The 14991-nt window shown below is 41.6% G+C and overlaps 1 protein-coding gene across 1 annotated transcript in view; it reads right to left on the bottom strand.

Annotated features, from left to right (window-relative positions):
* The window catches only part of LOC140353875 (BMP/retinoic acid-inducible neural-specific protein 3-like), a 269485-nt gene that overhangs the window by 144328 nt on the left and 110166 nt on the right, over positions 1–14991 (bottom strand). Inside the window, exon 4 of the mRNA XM_072438634.1 lies at positions 14033–14217. Coding sequence (XP_072294735.1) covers positions 14033–14217 — 185 coding nt within the window. The remainder of the gene's footprint in view (positions 1–14032; positions 14218–14991) is intronic.

Below are 14991 nucleotides of genomic sequence, written 5' to 3'. Positions count from 1 at the left end.
GCCTCCAATAACGAGATACAAAAATCACATCCATTATTCAAGGTCCACACGCACAAAATGACAAGGCTTTCTGTTTTGGGAGGTGTTTATGCTAATGGTGGCGTCAGCGCTCAAGCAACAGTCGAGTTGTCTGTGTCTTATCTGAAACATCTGACATCCGTTTAAGGCGTTTTTAAGGTTTGAACTATGACACCTGGACGCAAATCTGCATTAAGAAAATAAACCTGCACGTTGAAGGACATCAATTGTGCATTATGTTTATTGCTGTGCTCTTGAGAACCTTTACTTTGGCATCTCATGTTTTAGAACTTGAAAGAATGTACGCATCTGTTGAAAACCACACATAACTTTCTCTTAGTCAGACGTTCCCTCATCAGGATTGGTGTAAACACTCCATCTACTGAAAGCAGAGGGAATTACCATTGGGAAATAAACTAAAGCTTTTCCCATGACATGTATTTGTAATAAACGTGAGCAGACCTCAGGGGCGTTTACGTGAGGCGCAGAGAAGACAAGCTGATAAACCTGAATGAAGTGAACAACTCTGACTATGTTTTTGATGAGAGCAATGTTTTATTTTATTATTGTGCTTTAAAGCGAGAAAAAAAGACATCTTGTTTCAAATGTAACCTCTGTGGTTAATGTCCCGGCAGAGCAAATTCCGACTTCTATTTTATGGTCTACAATTTGCTACGTAACATTCCTAAATGTATTATATTATCCGTCTCAAAATTCTACAAACAAATACACAAAAGTGCTCGTGCCTCTCACAGTCAGTCAGGGCTTTAAGCTCTGGAAACATGTCCTAGTCTGAAGGACGCACTATTGTTTTCTTGATCTCAAATGAACTGATGACAATGGATTGTTACACAGTCTGTCTTTATTGTTCTAGTAAGTATACATTCTTCATTTTACAACACATATCACAATAAAGACTCAACAGCAGCGCACAGATTGTGCTAGCGATGCTAATGTTTTCAGCATAATGTGCTTTCTGCTGCTCAGCTGAAGGCTCAGTACAGATGTGTTGCTTGGTGCCCATTCTTAGAGCAATGGTGAGATGTCTGTTCTGTGTTGGTCTACTGTAGGTGCTATATTAGCTTTGGCTAATATAGCTCTTTTCGTACCAAGCCTGGTTGCACTTAATAGTTTAATTTCTGTTTCATGAAATAATAATAAAACAAAGTTTTGCTCCAGTAAAGAAAAATTGTAAAAGTAGCTCTTGGGGTCAAAAAGAGCTGAGAGCTGTCTGCATCTAGTTATAGAGCGTTATATTCTCCGCAAAGCAGGAAGTGCGCTGTTAGCATGCTAAGCATGCTACGTTAGCTAGGGATTAATTAGGTAAGTGAGTAATAACTTTGGCAAATGTTTTTTCAAGTTTTTTAAGATGGTAAAAATCAGGTAACCCAGTTTTGAAAACTATTCTTATAATTGAAGTGTTTTATTTACTTACATTCTCTCAAGTTTACACTCCCCCTCTATCTCTTTGCTCCTCTCACTCATTATGTGATTGTACCAGCTTTCTCCGGCTTCGACAAATGAACTGCTGCCCAAATTAGGTCAAAAGCCTCCCTCTCCTCCTCCTCCTCCTCCTCCTCCTTTTCTTCTCCTCCTCATCAGTGGTGCTCTCCTCCGACTAAATTAAATGAATCTTCGATAGCAGAGCGCCGGCTGCAAATCAGAGCCAAGCCGATCGATGTGTCAGCCTTTTTCTGCTACAGGCAGCAGCACCAGACTGGACTGTTGGCATGGGATGGGCTTTGTTTGGTGATGTACTGGGATTGTACTGAGAGGATATTTATCTCTATTGGCCATGGGTGTTTCATTGTTCTGTGTTTGAGAATAACAGTAACACTAACATGCAAGTATTTCACTTTAGAGAAGTAAAATAGGCAAATGCTACAGGTGAATGGTGATGAAAGAGACGCCAACATGACAATACATCGCTCGAAATCAAACACTCCAAATTTGTTGTCAATCCGTCTCTTATTCACAGAATGAAACCCACAAACAGCTGATGAACTAATGCTTTTCTAAATGTTATAGCGTGCGAGACGGAGCAAGACACTTCCCTCCAAATCTGAGTTGAATTCTTATAGAAGCAACGCAAAACATGGCACAAGAGTTTGAGGAAATGGTTGGTCCACAGTCTGGGGCGTTGGTCCACAGTCTGGGGCGTTGGTCCACTGTCTGGGGGGTTGGTCCACAGTCTGGGGCGTTGGTCCACTATCTGGGGGGTTGGTCCACAGTCTGGGGCGTTGGTCCACAGTCTGGGGCGTTGGTCCACAGTCTGGGGTGAGGATGGGGCTCATGCGCAGAACACTTGCGATCGGTGTATGTTGGGGAACAATAGCTGCCAGAATAGTGTGTACTGTTGAGACAAGTTAATGTTCATTCTTAAACTCCTTTGTTTGTGCAATGGTCAATTACTGTCCATTTGTGGACGTTTTTGGTTTGGTCTTTGTTTCTGCCACATGCGCTCAGTCAAGCATGTTATTTACGGCCTGTGATGTACAGCCATCTGCAGTTTAGAACCTGCCGCATTCTTGGCCCAAGCACAAGCTCAGGAGCAGATGAAGATGTGAAAACACAGGTAAATCAGCTCACACAGAGTAATCAAGGACAGAGGGGACAGTAGGGACAGAGGGGACAGTAGGGACAGCTGTGATGTGTTCTCTATATGTTGAACTTCAAAATGCTGTGTATTTTATTACAATCCAACTCCCTCCCATATTCACTGAGAAATGAGTCTAATTAGCGGACCATGGGTGTGCTGTGAGACCCCCGGTTCAAAAGACAGGCAGCGTGTTTAAATATCTCAACATGGGCACCTGCGGCTAACTGACAGGTGCAGCCCGTATATGTATAATTTCATTGGAGCAGCTTTTATTCAGGAGCGCTGTACAGCCCCAAAAGTACGGTAACAGGAAAATATATCTGTTCAAAATACCTTTAGCAAAATATATTCTTAAGACTTTATAACATCATATTTTTTTGTACCATGCACATTAAAGATACAAACTTTTTTGTACTTGTTTGTGCTTCTCTCTTCATCATTTCTCTGAAGGTCGATCATAGTCTCCAGGCCACACCTCATTTGAAAACAATCAGACAGCCTGAGATTGTTTGGTGACGTGTGTGATTCATGACACGCTGAAAACAATAGCAAGGTCGAGGCATGAGCCCCTGGGAAACCCCTCAACCCCAAGTCAGGAAAAATCAATATAGGGTAGTTCCAAAGCTTCTGTACCGTGGAGTTGTATTTTTATCACAATTGTCTTTTTTTTTAATTATCAACATTCTATTGTGAAAAGAACATTCAGTCTTTCAGTGTCTTTAGAATGTCAAAAATAAAGAACTCACCCTACGACAAAGTCTGAGGAATAAAGTCTGGTGGTAATGCAACACTTGGATGCCAACCGCCATAAAACAACATGGGCTTTGTAACGCCAAAGCAATGGGAGGAGTACTTTTACGGACTACGACAGAGTCTGAGGACTACGAAACGTCTGAGGAATAAAGTCTGGCGGTAATGCAACACTCGGATGCCAACCGCCATAAAACAACAACAACAACAACAACAACAACACCCTGCATACATCATATTATATGCCATTGAAACAGAAAAACATCCTTCATCAGAACCATCAGATCCTTGTATCTTGTAAGTCTTATTTTTTTGTACATTTCATAAACCATTTAAAAGCATATTAAATTGTAATAAACAAATAACAAATTGAGTTTCTGCGTAAAAAAAACACATTTTATTCTTAATTTCACATAAGTTTGTCCCCAAAACAGCAACATTTCACTTGACCAGTCCAAAGTGTTCTGTTTGTATATAAAGAATATATAAAGAATATATATAAAGGGCTAATTAACTTGTCACCAGACTGTTTGTAACATTTACAGTATGAATTCATGTGCGTTTCTGTCAGATAACTTGAAATAAGACATTAGTTTGTAAAACATTGTGTGTGTGACAGTGATGCTGGTGTTCTGAGCGGTGGCTCTACATTTTGTATTTTGTCACTTTACGGCGTTGGCTCCATGTCATCGCAGACTTTCTGTTTCACATCAGATTATTATAGTTGTCGCGGTCCTCCTGCTGTTTCCATGGATGTATTTGCTGTTTCAAGGTGCCGCAGAGGAGCGTGTGGCATGTTTGAAACGTACGAGTGTGACAGGGAAGCAGAGTGTGGAGCGGGGGGAGCGCGAGTCCCGCTCCACACTCGCGCTCCCCGGTGGCGCGGTGAGGACGCGGGTGCTGGGGCGGGCGGCGTGCGGAACTAGTTGTGGTGGTTAGAGAAGATAAGATAAGATAAGATATTCCTTTATTGTCCCACATGGGGAAATTTCATTGGTGCAACGCAGGTAGATACAGAGGTAGATCCAGAAGAACAGATCACTTATAGGAAGTCTGAAAAACACTTTCAGTAGAAGATCTCCTATAAATAAATAAAAACTCCCATAGACAAATAAATAAATAAATACATAAATACCATTGCATGTGATCCCGACAGTAATTGCACATGAATATGTGTCACGACAGCACATAGATTGCACATGAATTTCACAGTAATTGCACATATGACAGAATTGCACATCAGTATTAGTAGTAGAAAAAGCTTCAGTTGTAGTCATCTGGACTCAGTTTGAAAAAATAGACGCTTCGACTCTCATCCAAGAGTCATTGTCAATAAAAGAATTTAGGTCGAGAACTCCGATATTAATACTGTTCTGTGGTAAGACCCGCCCATTGGGAGGAGCCTTCCTGAAGTAGAAGGAGTTGTTTGTTTCAACAGAAACTCCCCCCTTGTATCTACCGAGCTAGCCTATTCAGAATCTCAATGGGCTATTAGAAACCTCTTTGTCTTTGTGAGACCCTGGCTCAACCACCCTGAGTACCTGATTAGCATCTGAATGTCCTCTACCTTTCCAGGGGTTCAGTAACCCATTATAAATAACAGGAAGATTAAACCTTAGCCCTCCATTTCTGTTTAAAGAAGGTCTTTCTTTTTTAACAAAAATAGCTTCCTTGACTCCTCTTTCAAACCATCTTTTCTCCTGCTTAAAACCTTCACATCACCGTCTTCAAACGAGTGATTAGAGGCTTCAAGATGGAGATGCACGGCGCTCTGTGGTCCTGAACTAGTATTTCTTCTGTGCTGATAAAGCCTCTTGTGTAGAGGCTGTTTCGTCTCACCTATGTAACGTTCTTTACAACTTTATTCACTGCATTGGATCGAATAAACTACATTGCTCTGTTTTTGAGTCGGCAACTTGTCCTTTGGGTGAACCAGTTTTTGTCTTAAAGTGTTTCCTGGTTTAAAATAAACAGGGACTTCGTGTTGTCTAAAAATTCTCTGCAGTTTTTCCGAGAGGCCAGACACATAAGGGATAGAAACACCCTTCCTTCTCTGTTCAGTTTCCCTTTTGTCCTGCTTCTTGGTTCTCTTCACTCTGTTGAGAGCCCAAGCGGGGTAACCACAGGCTGAGAGGGCATTTCGGACATGTTTTTCCTCTTTCTTCTTGCCCTCTGAGCTGGTGGGCACACCTTGAGCTCTGTGTTGTAAGGTTCTGATCACCCCCAGCTTGTGCTGTAGTGGGTGGTTGGAACCAAAGAGCAGATACTGGTCCGTGTGTGTAGGTTTCCTATATACTTCTATTTGGAGTTTCCCGTCCTCTCCTCTGATCGTGGAACAATCAAGAAAGGCCAAGCGATTCTCCTTAGCGTCTTCTCTTGTAAACCTGATATGTGGGTCCACAGCATTGATGTGATCAGAGAAGGTTTCCAGCTCTTGTTTCTTGATTGTTACAAAAGTATCATCGACATAGCGGAGCCACAGTTTTGGGGCTATGCCTGAGAATGAGGACAGTGCCTTCTTCTCAAAGTGCTCCATGTACAGGTTGGCCACTATGGGAGAGACGGGCGAGCCCATGGCACAGCCATGAATCTGTCTGTAAAATTGTCCCCGGAATTGAAAGTAAGTGGTGTTCAGACAGATGTCCAACAGTTTACATATGTGTTCAGGTGTCAGTTTGGTCCTTTCCTGTAGGTGGTGTCTTCCTGCAGTCTGATCCTCACTGCTGCTACTGCATCAGAGGTCGGGATGCAGGTGAACAGGGACACCACATCATATGAAACCATGAGGTCATCTGGGTCCAGTTGGAGATGTTTCACTTTATCCACAAAGTTGTGCGTGTTTTCCACATGATGTTCCGAATTCCCCACAAGCGGAGCCAATATAGTTGTTAAATGCTTGGCCACATTGTAAGTGATGGAATCTGTGCTGCACACTATGGGTCTGAGTGGAACCTCCTTTTTGTGTATTTTTGGAAGGCCATAAATGCAAGGCATGGCTTCACCAGGATACAGTCTGTAATACAGAGGCCGGTCTATCGCTTCCTCTTTTTCCAGCCTTTGTAAACAGTCTATCACTTTCTTCTTGTAGCCACTGGTCGGATCTCTTTTCAAGCGCTCGTATGTGGTCGTGTCCTCGAGGAGGGTGTGGACTTTGGCTTCGTAATCAGCTGCGTTGAGAATCACAGTGCAACGTCCCTTGTCTGCTGGGAGGATGTTGATGCTATGATCTTTTTTCCAGTGCTGAAAGTGCTTTACTCTCTTCAGCTGTGATATTTGAAGGCGGTGGTTTGGCACTCTTCAGGGTCGCTGTGACACGTAACCTCAGGTCTGCAGCCTCCGATTCAGTCATTTTGTTGTTTCTAATTGCCGTTTCAGTGGCTGTGATGTAGTCCTCTGTAGGGATGTGTTTCGAGGTGACAGAAAAGTTGAGCCCTTTAGAGAGCACCTCCTTTTCTGCCTGTGTCAGAACACGATCTGATAGGTTCTTAATCCAATTGTTTTTGCTGGTCGCTAATTTGTCTGTCTCAGTCCTAATGTCTAGCTCGACCTCACCTGCATTCTTTTTGTTCAAAAGAATGTTGAACTTCTTGATTTGGCGTTCTTTGCTCTTCCTGTGCTGTGCTTCTTGTGCTGTCTGTGTAAAATCCAGCACTCTTTTGAAAGCTTCTTCAGGGAGTATGCTGGTTAATTTCTCCTGTAAAGTTCCTGTTCTGCCTTTCAATTTATCAATTCTGACGTTGTTTTCCTGGATCCTTTCACTGAGCATCTGCATAAGGCTCCTTCTCCAAATCTTCTCTGCTCTGTGTCCTCTGACCGGTGATTTGATCTGCAGGCTCTTCGGGATCATGTTGTTCTGTCTGCATCTAAGATTGAACCTCAAGTGGTTCCTGTTGTCTGCTAGTTTCCTGGCTACAGATTCGAGTTCCCGAACTAAATCCAAGGTTTTAGGCCCAAAATTCTTGGAAATATGTCGGTGTAATCCCTCATTCGTCCAGGCGTGTTCCATAGTAGAAAAAGCTTCAGTTGTAGTCATCTGGACTCAGTTTGAAAAAATAGACGTTTCGACTCTCATCCAAGAGTCATTGTCAATAAAAGAATTTAGATCGAGAACTCCGATATTAATACTGTTCTGTGGTAAGACCCGCCCATTGGGAGGAGCCTTCCTGAAGTAGAAAGAGTTGTTTGTTTCAACAGAAACTCCCCCCTTGTATCTACCGAGCCTATTCAGAATCTTAATGGGCTATTAGAATCCTCTTTGTCTTTGTGAGACCCTGGCTCAACCACCCTGAGTACCTGATTAGCATCTGAATGTCCTCTACCTTTCCAGGGGTTCAGTAACCCATTATAAATAACAGGAAGATTAAACCTTAGCCCTCCATTTCTGTTTAAAGAAGGTCCATGTGTCCACCTTGAGCTCTGTGTTGTAAGGTTCTGATCACAGCTTGTGCTGTAGTGGGTGGTTGGAGCCAAAGAGCAGATACTGATCCGTGTGTGTAGGTTTCCTATATACTTCTATTTGGAGCTTCCCGTCCTCTCCTCTGATCGTGGAACAATCAAGAAAGGCCAAGCGATTCTCCTTAGAGTCTTCTCTTGTAAACCTGATATGTGGGTCCACAGCATTGATGTGATCAGAGAAGGTTTCCAACTCTCCAACTTGATTTCTTACAAATATTCAAATATCCATTCCGAAATGGAAATGGAATCAAGATATATTGGTAAATCTCTGTTGATGGTGTGGGACATTTGATTAAGTCTTTCTTAACTACTATCACAATCTAACCTGAAGGTCTGTTCAATTCCTGCAACCCAACCTCCTCTTCACAAGCGTTGATCTATAACAGCGCACTCGAAAACTTCTATAAGCAATTTGAAAGACCCTTCTTGAAGATTATAACATTTACATGGGTGGCCCAAGATGCCAGCTTCATGTCATTCATCATGTCATTTGGCTCAGTTGCCAGACAAAAAATCTCCAAAATAGGTCAGCTCAATCATTTCCTTAAGTAAAATCCTACCTTTTTTATTTGATACATTTCCAGTCCTTAAAGCTAAAATGCTTGGAGGCATGTAATAGCACGATTTAAATCCTTTATCTCCACCAACCAGTACACCTCCTTCGAGCCAACCCAGTTTTGGCATCAGTTTCCATCAAGGTAAGTTGTATAGAAAATCCATCTTGATCATTTGGAATATTACGGCGTCAGTGAACTGGAAATGCCCCCAAAACAAGTGTTCTCTGGGGGGTTTCAACAAGACTTATCTCTAGTCGCAGAGTTTTACAGCGCGACTGCCAACCTTAACATCCGTTTGCCAATTCACTTCACTGGAGAATGAACAGCTATATTTCAGCGCGGAGTCAATGAAAAACGTCGGAAGCTGGAAAAAAAGTCAAGTTGTTCAATGTAATGGAGCTGTATAAAGAGACTGCAGCTTTCAAAATGGTTAGTTGAGTTAAAAATGTATGTGGAAAATGTACAAAAGGCATATTTTTTCCATTTGCGTAATTCAAAAGGGAATACTGTCATCAAATATCGGTCTCAATGAGGGAAAATAGGCTGGATTTCCAGATATTGGCATTATAAATTGATGAATTGATGGAATGAGACTATGTTGGCCCAGAATGTCTCACATGTTTTAACTTTTTTCATCGAAGGCTGTTCTATATTTACCGGCAGGAGAAAAAAAATGGTTATATAATGCAATAATGTTATTTTTTTTAACATCAGCTTTGTTTTAAGGAATTAAATAGCATTCTATGAACTGATTGTTTTAAGACAGATATTTTGATTTTGTAAATATAAATCATATCTTTACAAAGTTGAAAAATATGTTGAAATAGGTAGGAAACTAAGTAGCCCAAAGAAGAGCAAAGTTCTAAAATATAATGATACTAGGGAAAGTCTGAATTGCATCCAAAATCAAAAACCTTTACACAATTTACACACATAAAACACAGTTTTTGACCCTTTAAATCACGGCTGTCCACACTCTTTCACAGAAGGCCACATAGAGTAAATGAAGTGACTGAAATGTTACATTTGACGTCTGGAACATTAGTATAAGGACTGCATCTCATCAATCAATGTCTGTTATTTAAGATATGATAGCAGACATTTCTAAAAGTTGCCGTAAAAAGTAGTACATTTGTACAAATTCAGGAACAGAAAGCTAGAATGGCCAACAAAAGTTGCTCTGACGGTCGCCGTGTCATATTTTGGACCCTACTGCTTTAAATATGATTTTGACTTTGCATATGTGTCCTTTAAATAGTGAACTTCAGCAAATAAAGCTGTAAGTTAAAATTGACTACTCATTGGCAAATGTAACAAATGCCAAATGCGTTCCGCCTCTCTCACAATGCTATCACTTCACAAACAGGTGCTGCGCTCGCTGGTGTTTCGGGTTCCACCACCTGAAGCTAGCTCTAAACCCATCTCCATGTTTCCTATCACCTCCAGTCCGTAATCGTCTGTTTACCGGCATCCACAGTAAACACATTAATGCCACGTGAGGAATCGCACAAAGAACAGATAATACATGGAGAGCGAAAGGAGAAAGAGTGAGAAGAAGTGGGGGAGGAGAGAAGGGCGAACTCAGCCGATTCAATTCATTCCGCTTGATAAGAACAGACAAAGTGATGAATGCGCCGCCCGCAAGCTGTAACACACATATTTACATCATAAGCATATCTCCACACGCAAAGAGCTAGGGTACACAAGAAAGAGAAGCCAGACAAACAATGGGCGCAGAATGGGTTCGCGGCGAGAAAAATACGTCAAAAAATACTAGACTTTTAAACTACCAATTATAAACAAGGTCCCTGAAGTGTTTTGGGGTGGATAGTTTGCATTATGCTCTGTGGTGCTGTTGTGTCACAGGCTTTGATCGCATACTATCAAGACCAAGTGCTGACGCAGTAACTAATCCGTAATATATGGAAAAGGCTCGTGGAGGCCTCCGGTGTCAGGCATCCGGCGAAAAGTCAATCCAACAGAAAGAAACTAGAGTGCCGAGGCACCTTCGCCGGCACCACCACAGTCTGTACTCCTCTAGTTACATTGATTTATATGGAATATCCCTTTTTTGTTGTGATATGTTCCCCTTTAATTTCGACTGAGACTAAGATTGGGGTGCAGGTCCATTTTAGGCTCTATTGATGTAACTGTTATTTTCCACCAAGACCAATATGGTAAGTTAAACCACCATTTTAGTCGAGTGGATGAGTAGTGCTCAACTCTATGCCACACCCTGAGCCAACATTAGAAACTATTTGTTACACATTGCTGCATTATTAAGTTGGGTAACGTTGGGGTTAGGATTTGGGTTTTGAAAATCCAGCATTAGTGTAGGACAGGGTGATATGGTGAAAACAAATTGAGTTCTAAATCTACCTTTCCTTATGATAAGTTGCACCTTTTTACATAGTTTTGTGGTGCGACCTATATGTGATGTTATTCGTTATTTTCACACTGGCAATTGCATTTCACTCTGGGCGCTCTAGGGCCCTCTAGGCTACCTCCGTAGTTTGGGGAGGAGCTTCGAAGTGACCCCGAGGAAGAAGAATTCAATGGATTTAGTGATTTGGGGTAAAACAGATGCTTTGGTAAACTTGTTATTTATGCTATAGTTATCTGAATAAATGTTGATATGTTACGTTAACATACCAGACACTTACGACCGTCTGTTGTCTGTGCGTCATGTAGCTGAAGGTGTTAGCGTTAGCATACGTACACCTATTCACCATGTTCTCTAATCTGTTATTATTTTAAACTGCATTTTAAGAGGAAATGTCTGTTCTTGTTCTTAGATTTGATCAAATAAATTTCCCCGCAAAATGCGACTTATACTCCAGTGCGACTTATATATGTTTTATCCTTCTCTATTATGCATTTTTTGGCTGGTGCGACTTATATTCCGGAGCGACTTGAGTGAGTGACAGGTGGATTCATAACCAATCACAGAGGCATATGAACTCTCAGAGGAAGTAGATCCCTTTAGTTACTTCCCCAATATGTAACAATACTAACTGCACGAATTATGATGAAATTTAAATTGCGATCTCTCGAAAACAATATCATCCGCTTAATTGAATGAGCTTTTAACCAATCTAAAAGCACAATGGACTGCTGTCAGTGTGGTTTGGATTTAAACGCGTAATCATATTCATACCCACCATTAATCTTAACTTTCTCTTTGCTAATACTATTGTGGACCTAAATGATCTGACAGTTGCAAAGCCCGGTTTGGTGTTTTGTCCTCACATTGCCTTTAATAGTGTTTCAAAAAGCCTGAATGAAAAAGCTAATCCTCAGAAAGAGCTGTGATGGCGCGGGTTAATCCGGCTGATTGTAGGATCCACTTAAAACACAGCTTTTATCTGTCCACTGCTGCATTAATGTGTGTGTGACAAGCTAATCAAGAGCTCTGCAGGGTTCACGTAAAGGCAAGGCTGAGGCTGATGCTAATGCAACAACAACCATAATCACTTATAATGCGGACACAATGGGGGTGATTGGATTGAGGGACAAGGGTTTATGAAAGATGTGCTGGATGAACTATGAAGAAATATGTGTTCAACACTAAAGTACTTGTGTTGTTTTCTGTGTGATAAGTCTTAAGTCTTTGTCGCCAAGTTTGGGTCCCAAGTCCCAAGTCCTCTACTTTGAGTTTCAAGACCTTTTAACTCCAAATTACAGAAAACAGCTCATATTTTTGCAATTGATATGATTCCTCTCAATGGTTCTTCTTTTTAAAAGGCTTGGTCACGTCTAAGTATCAAATGTAAAGAGAAAATTGGCTTGAAAAACACATTTTGGTTTCTGAGGAGAAGTCAATCAAGTCGTCTCAAGTCAGAAGGCTCAAAGTCAAGTCCAAGTCTCAAATCATCCAAATAGTAACTTAAGTCTGACTCAAGTCCAAATTATGACTTGCACATGTTTGTTTTGATCTGATATTAAGTAGCACGAGTCTCAATAGTGTTACCAATGTGGAGAATTTATTGAAACTCTTCTAAATAATTCAACCATGGAGTAAAGGGGCTAGCAACTGAAGCAGCTCAAAGGTGGAATGGATGATTTTTTGGCACAAATCTAAGTCTTATTTCCTCGTGGCGTGGACGGCCAATTAGTCCTGCCACGTATCAATCATAAAACGAACGCACGTGTGTGTTGTATCAGTCCACACGGGGGAGTGGCATGTGCACGGGGGAGTGGCATAAGCACGGGGGAGTGGCATAAGCACGGGGGAGTGGCATGTGCACGGGGGAGTGGCATGTGCACGGGGGAGTGGCATGTGCACGGGGGAGTGGCATAAGCACGGGGGAGTGGCATGTGCACGGGGGAGTGGCATGTGTACGGGGGAGTGGCATGTGCACTTCCGCCTGCGTTCTCAAATCGCCGAAAAATCGTCCATTGTGCCTTTAAGGTATAGGTTTAAAAATAATAAGCTTGAACACTGGTCTAACAATAAAAAAACAAAAATAAAGTATGGAAAGCTTAATTAGACATTAAGACCCAACTAGCGGAGTATCGTATGGAGCTCAACAGTCACACACACGCATCGGCGCACGCTATCTTGGCACTTGGCAATCATGCTAGTCTGGGATGTTTTTTAGATTTTCTTAATCAGTCTCCTGTATTTTCTTTGTTCTTCTTATTAGCATTAGCCCAGTGGTTTCTCAAACTTTTAGACCAAGTACCACTAAAGAAATAATTTGGCGTTCCGAGTACCAGTAATTAGGAACACACCATTTCCACTTAGAACTTACTTAAGGAAGAGCATAATGTAGAAAGAAATGTACTAAAAGTGAGAGAAACACAAGAGGTCCGTGTACTGCCTAAAGGACCTCATGTATCGCATTAGCCCTCAAAGTACACAAGGTACAAATAATCAAGGTGTTTAGAATGCCAATTAAACGATCTAGATTAAAGATTGTTAAAAGTCACTGGTGAGTGTAAACCTTTTGGAGTTTTATCTTAGATGATGATTAATGTGTAAAACTGAGATCGAAGCTAAAGGCTAACTGACCTTAAGATGGGATTTCTGTTGTGTCTCTGGAAAGAGTCTCGTGACACTAATCATTCTCTTTTACGTGTTACTGGTGAAGAGGGCAAATACACAAACATTTGATATACTTTTATTTGGGGAATGACTCTCCATTAATTTGTATGTGAAGATACATTTGATTTGATATAACTGTGAGTGATAGAGTCTGTAGCCCTGCTCACTTTTACTTCTGACTGCTACTGACTGGCACTTCTGTTATTTTTGCATTTTCGGTCAAGTGAGAATGCCAAGCAGTTAACTGGAGAACAAAAGAAAAGTCACTATATTCCTATATTCATGTCAACAAGTCAACAATGCACCATTTCTCTGCTTGAAACCAGCTTTGTAGCCAGCATCTTATTTGCGGATCAACAGCCCTATGCAGAATGACACAACCAGGAGGGTTACAATTAACGACGGCACCTATGGCAATTTCCTGAATACGATGAAAAGAATACTGCCAGAAAGTGTCGACGGAGGAGCGGTGGCGACCCGACGGCACTTTGTCAGTTGTGCGTGTTCAAACCGCCTCCAAACATGAACACAATTACACAAACGCATTCCGTCGCATATGCAAAAAAAACACAAACACACGGGAAAAGAAACAGGACACGACCCTACCTTGATGGCAGTGGATGCGATCTGGATGTGGTGCAGCTTGTGCAGAGTGCTCTCGCGATCGATGAAATAGGACGCGGCCAGCTGGTGCAGGGCCTCCAGGGTGACCGCCGTGTTATTGGACTCACTCCCTTCAGGCGAGCGGCTCAGCTTCCTCTTGTCCACGAAGATCATCAAAGACTCCTCTCCTGCAAATCCACACCAGACATAAGCAAAAGGAGCTGGCTTTTTTGACTCATTTGTTCCCTCATTAAAAACATGCCTGGAGTTGTGTTTAGCTTTATTCACGCTGGTTTGCTGAATCCTGTTTAGTAAGTCCTCAAAATACTCTTTGTTCTGAATTTCCCAGTTTTGTTACGTTAGTGGCTGGGCTCCAAGATCAGTGCTGTTTTTAGGTTCATAAATCACTGAAAAATTTGTTCTAGCTAGGTCTGGGTGAACCCGTTGTAATTCCCGTCGCGGCCTGTAGATGAAGCTCTAACTCAATTCCTGATGTGGGAAACGGCTAACTAGTAAAAGGCCATTTTTACTTCATATCAAACACATTATTTTAAGTTCTGAAACATGAGATGCCAAAGCAGAGGTACTAAAGAGCATGTTTAAGACCTTTAACAATACTAATAATGCATATTTGCTCTTTAAATAAGAGGGTACTTTTCATTTATTGGTTTCTGAAAATGTATGGAGCAATTGGAAAATGGATAGGCTCTTGCACAAATAAATAAATGAACAAAACAATCAGCTTTATTGTCAATTTTCCAGACACTTTTTTGAGGCTTGAGGGAAGAGGACTTTCCAAAAAGTAAAATTGAGCATAAAATATTTCCTTTAAATAAAACAAACAAAACATTCATACACAAACTAGGTGGGAGGAGTGTCTTGCCAACGGACACAGTGGTCAGAGCTAAAACCATCGACCTTCAGGATTGTGCACAAAGTCACTGCCACCCCAAAACAGTCTT

This window comes from Eucyclogobius newberryi, unplaced genomic scaffold, assembly GCF_026437365.1.
Source record: "Eucyclogobius newberryi isolate DKJ021-1_F unplaced genomic scaffold, fEucNew1.0.hap1 SCAF_9, whole genome shotgun sequence".
Taxonomy (NCBI): Eukaryota; Metazoa; Chordata; class Actinopteri; order Gobiiformes; family Gobiidae; genus Eucyclogobius; species Eucyclogobius newberryi.
Note: the sequence above shows the minus strand (reverse complement) of the source record. Positions and strands in the feature narration are given on the sequence as shown.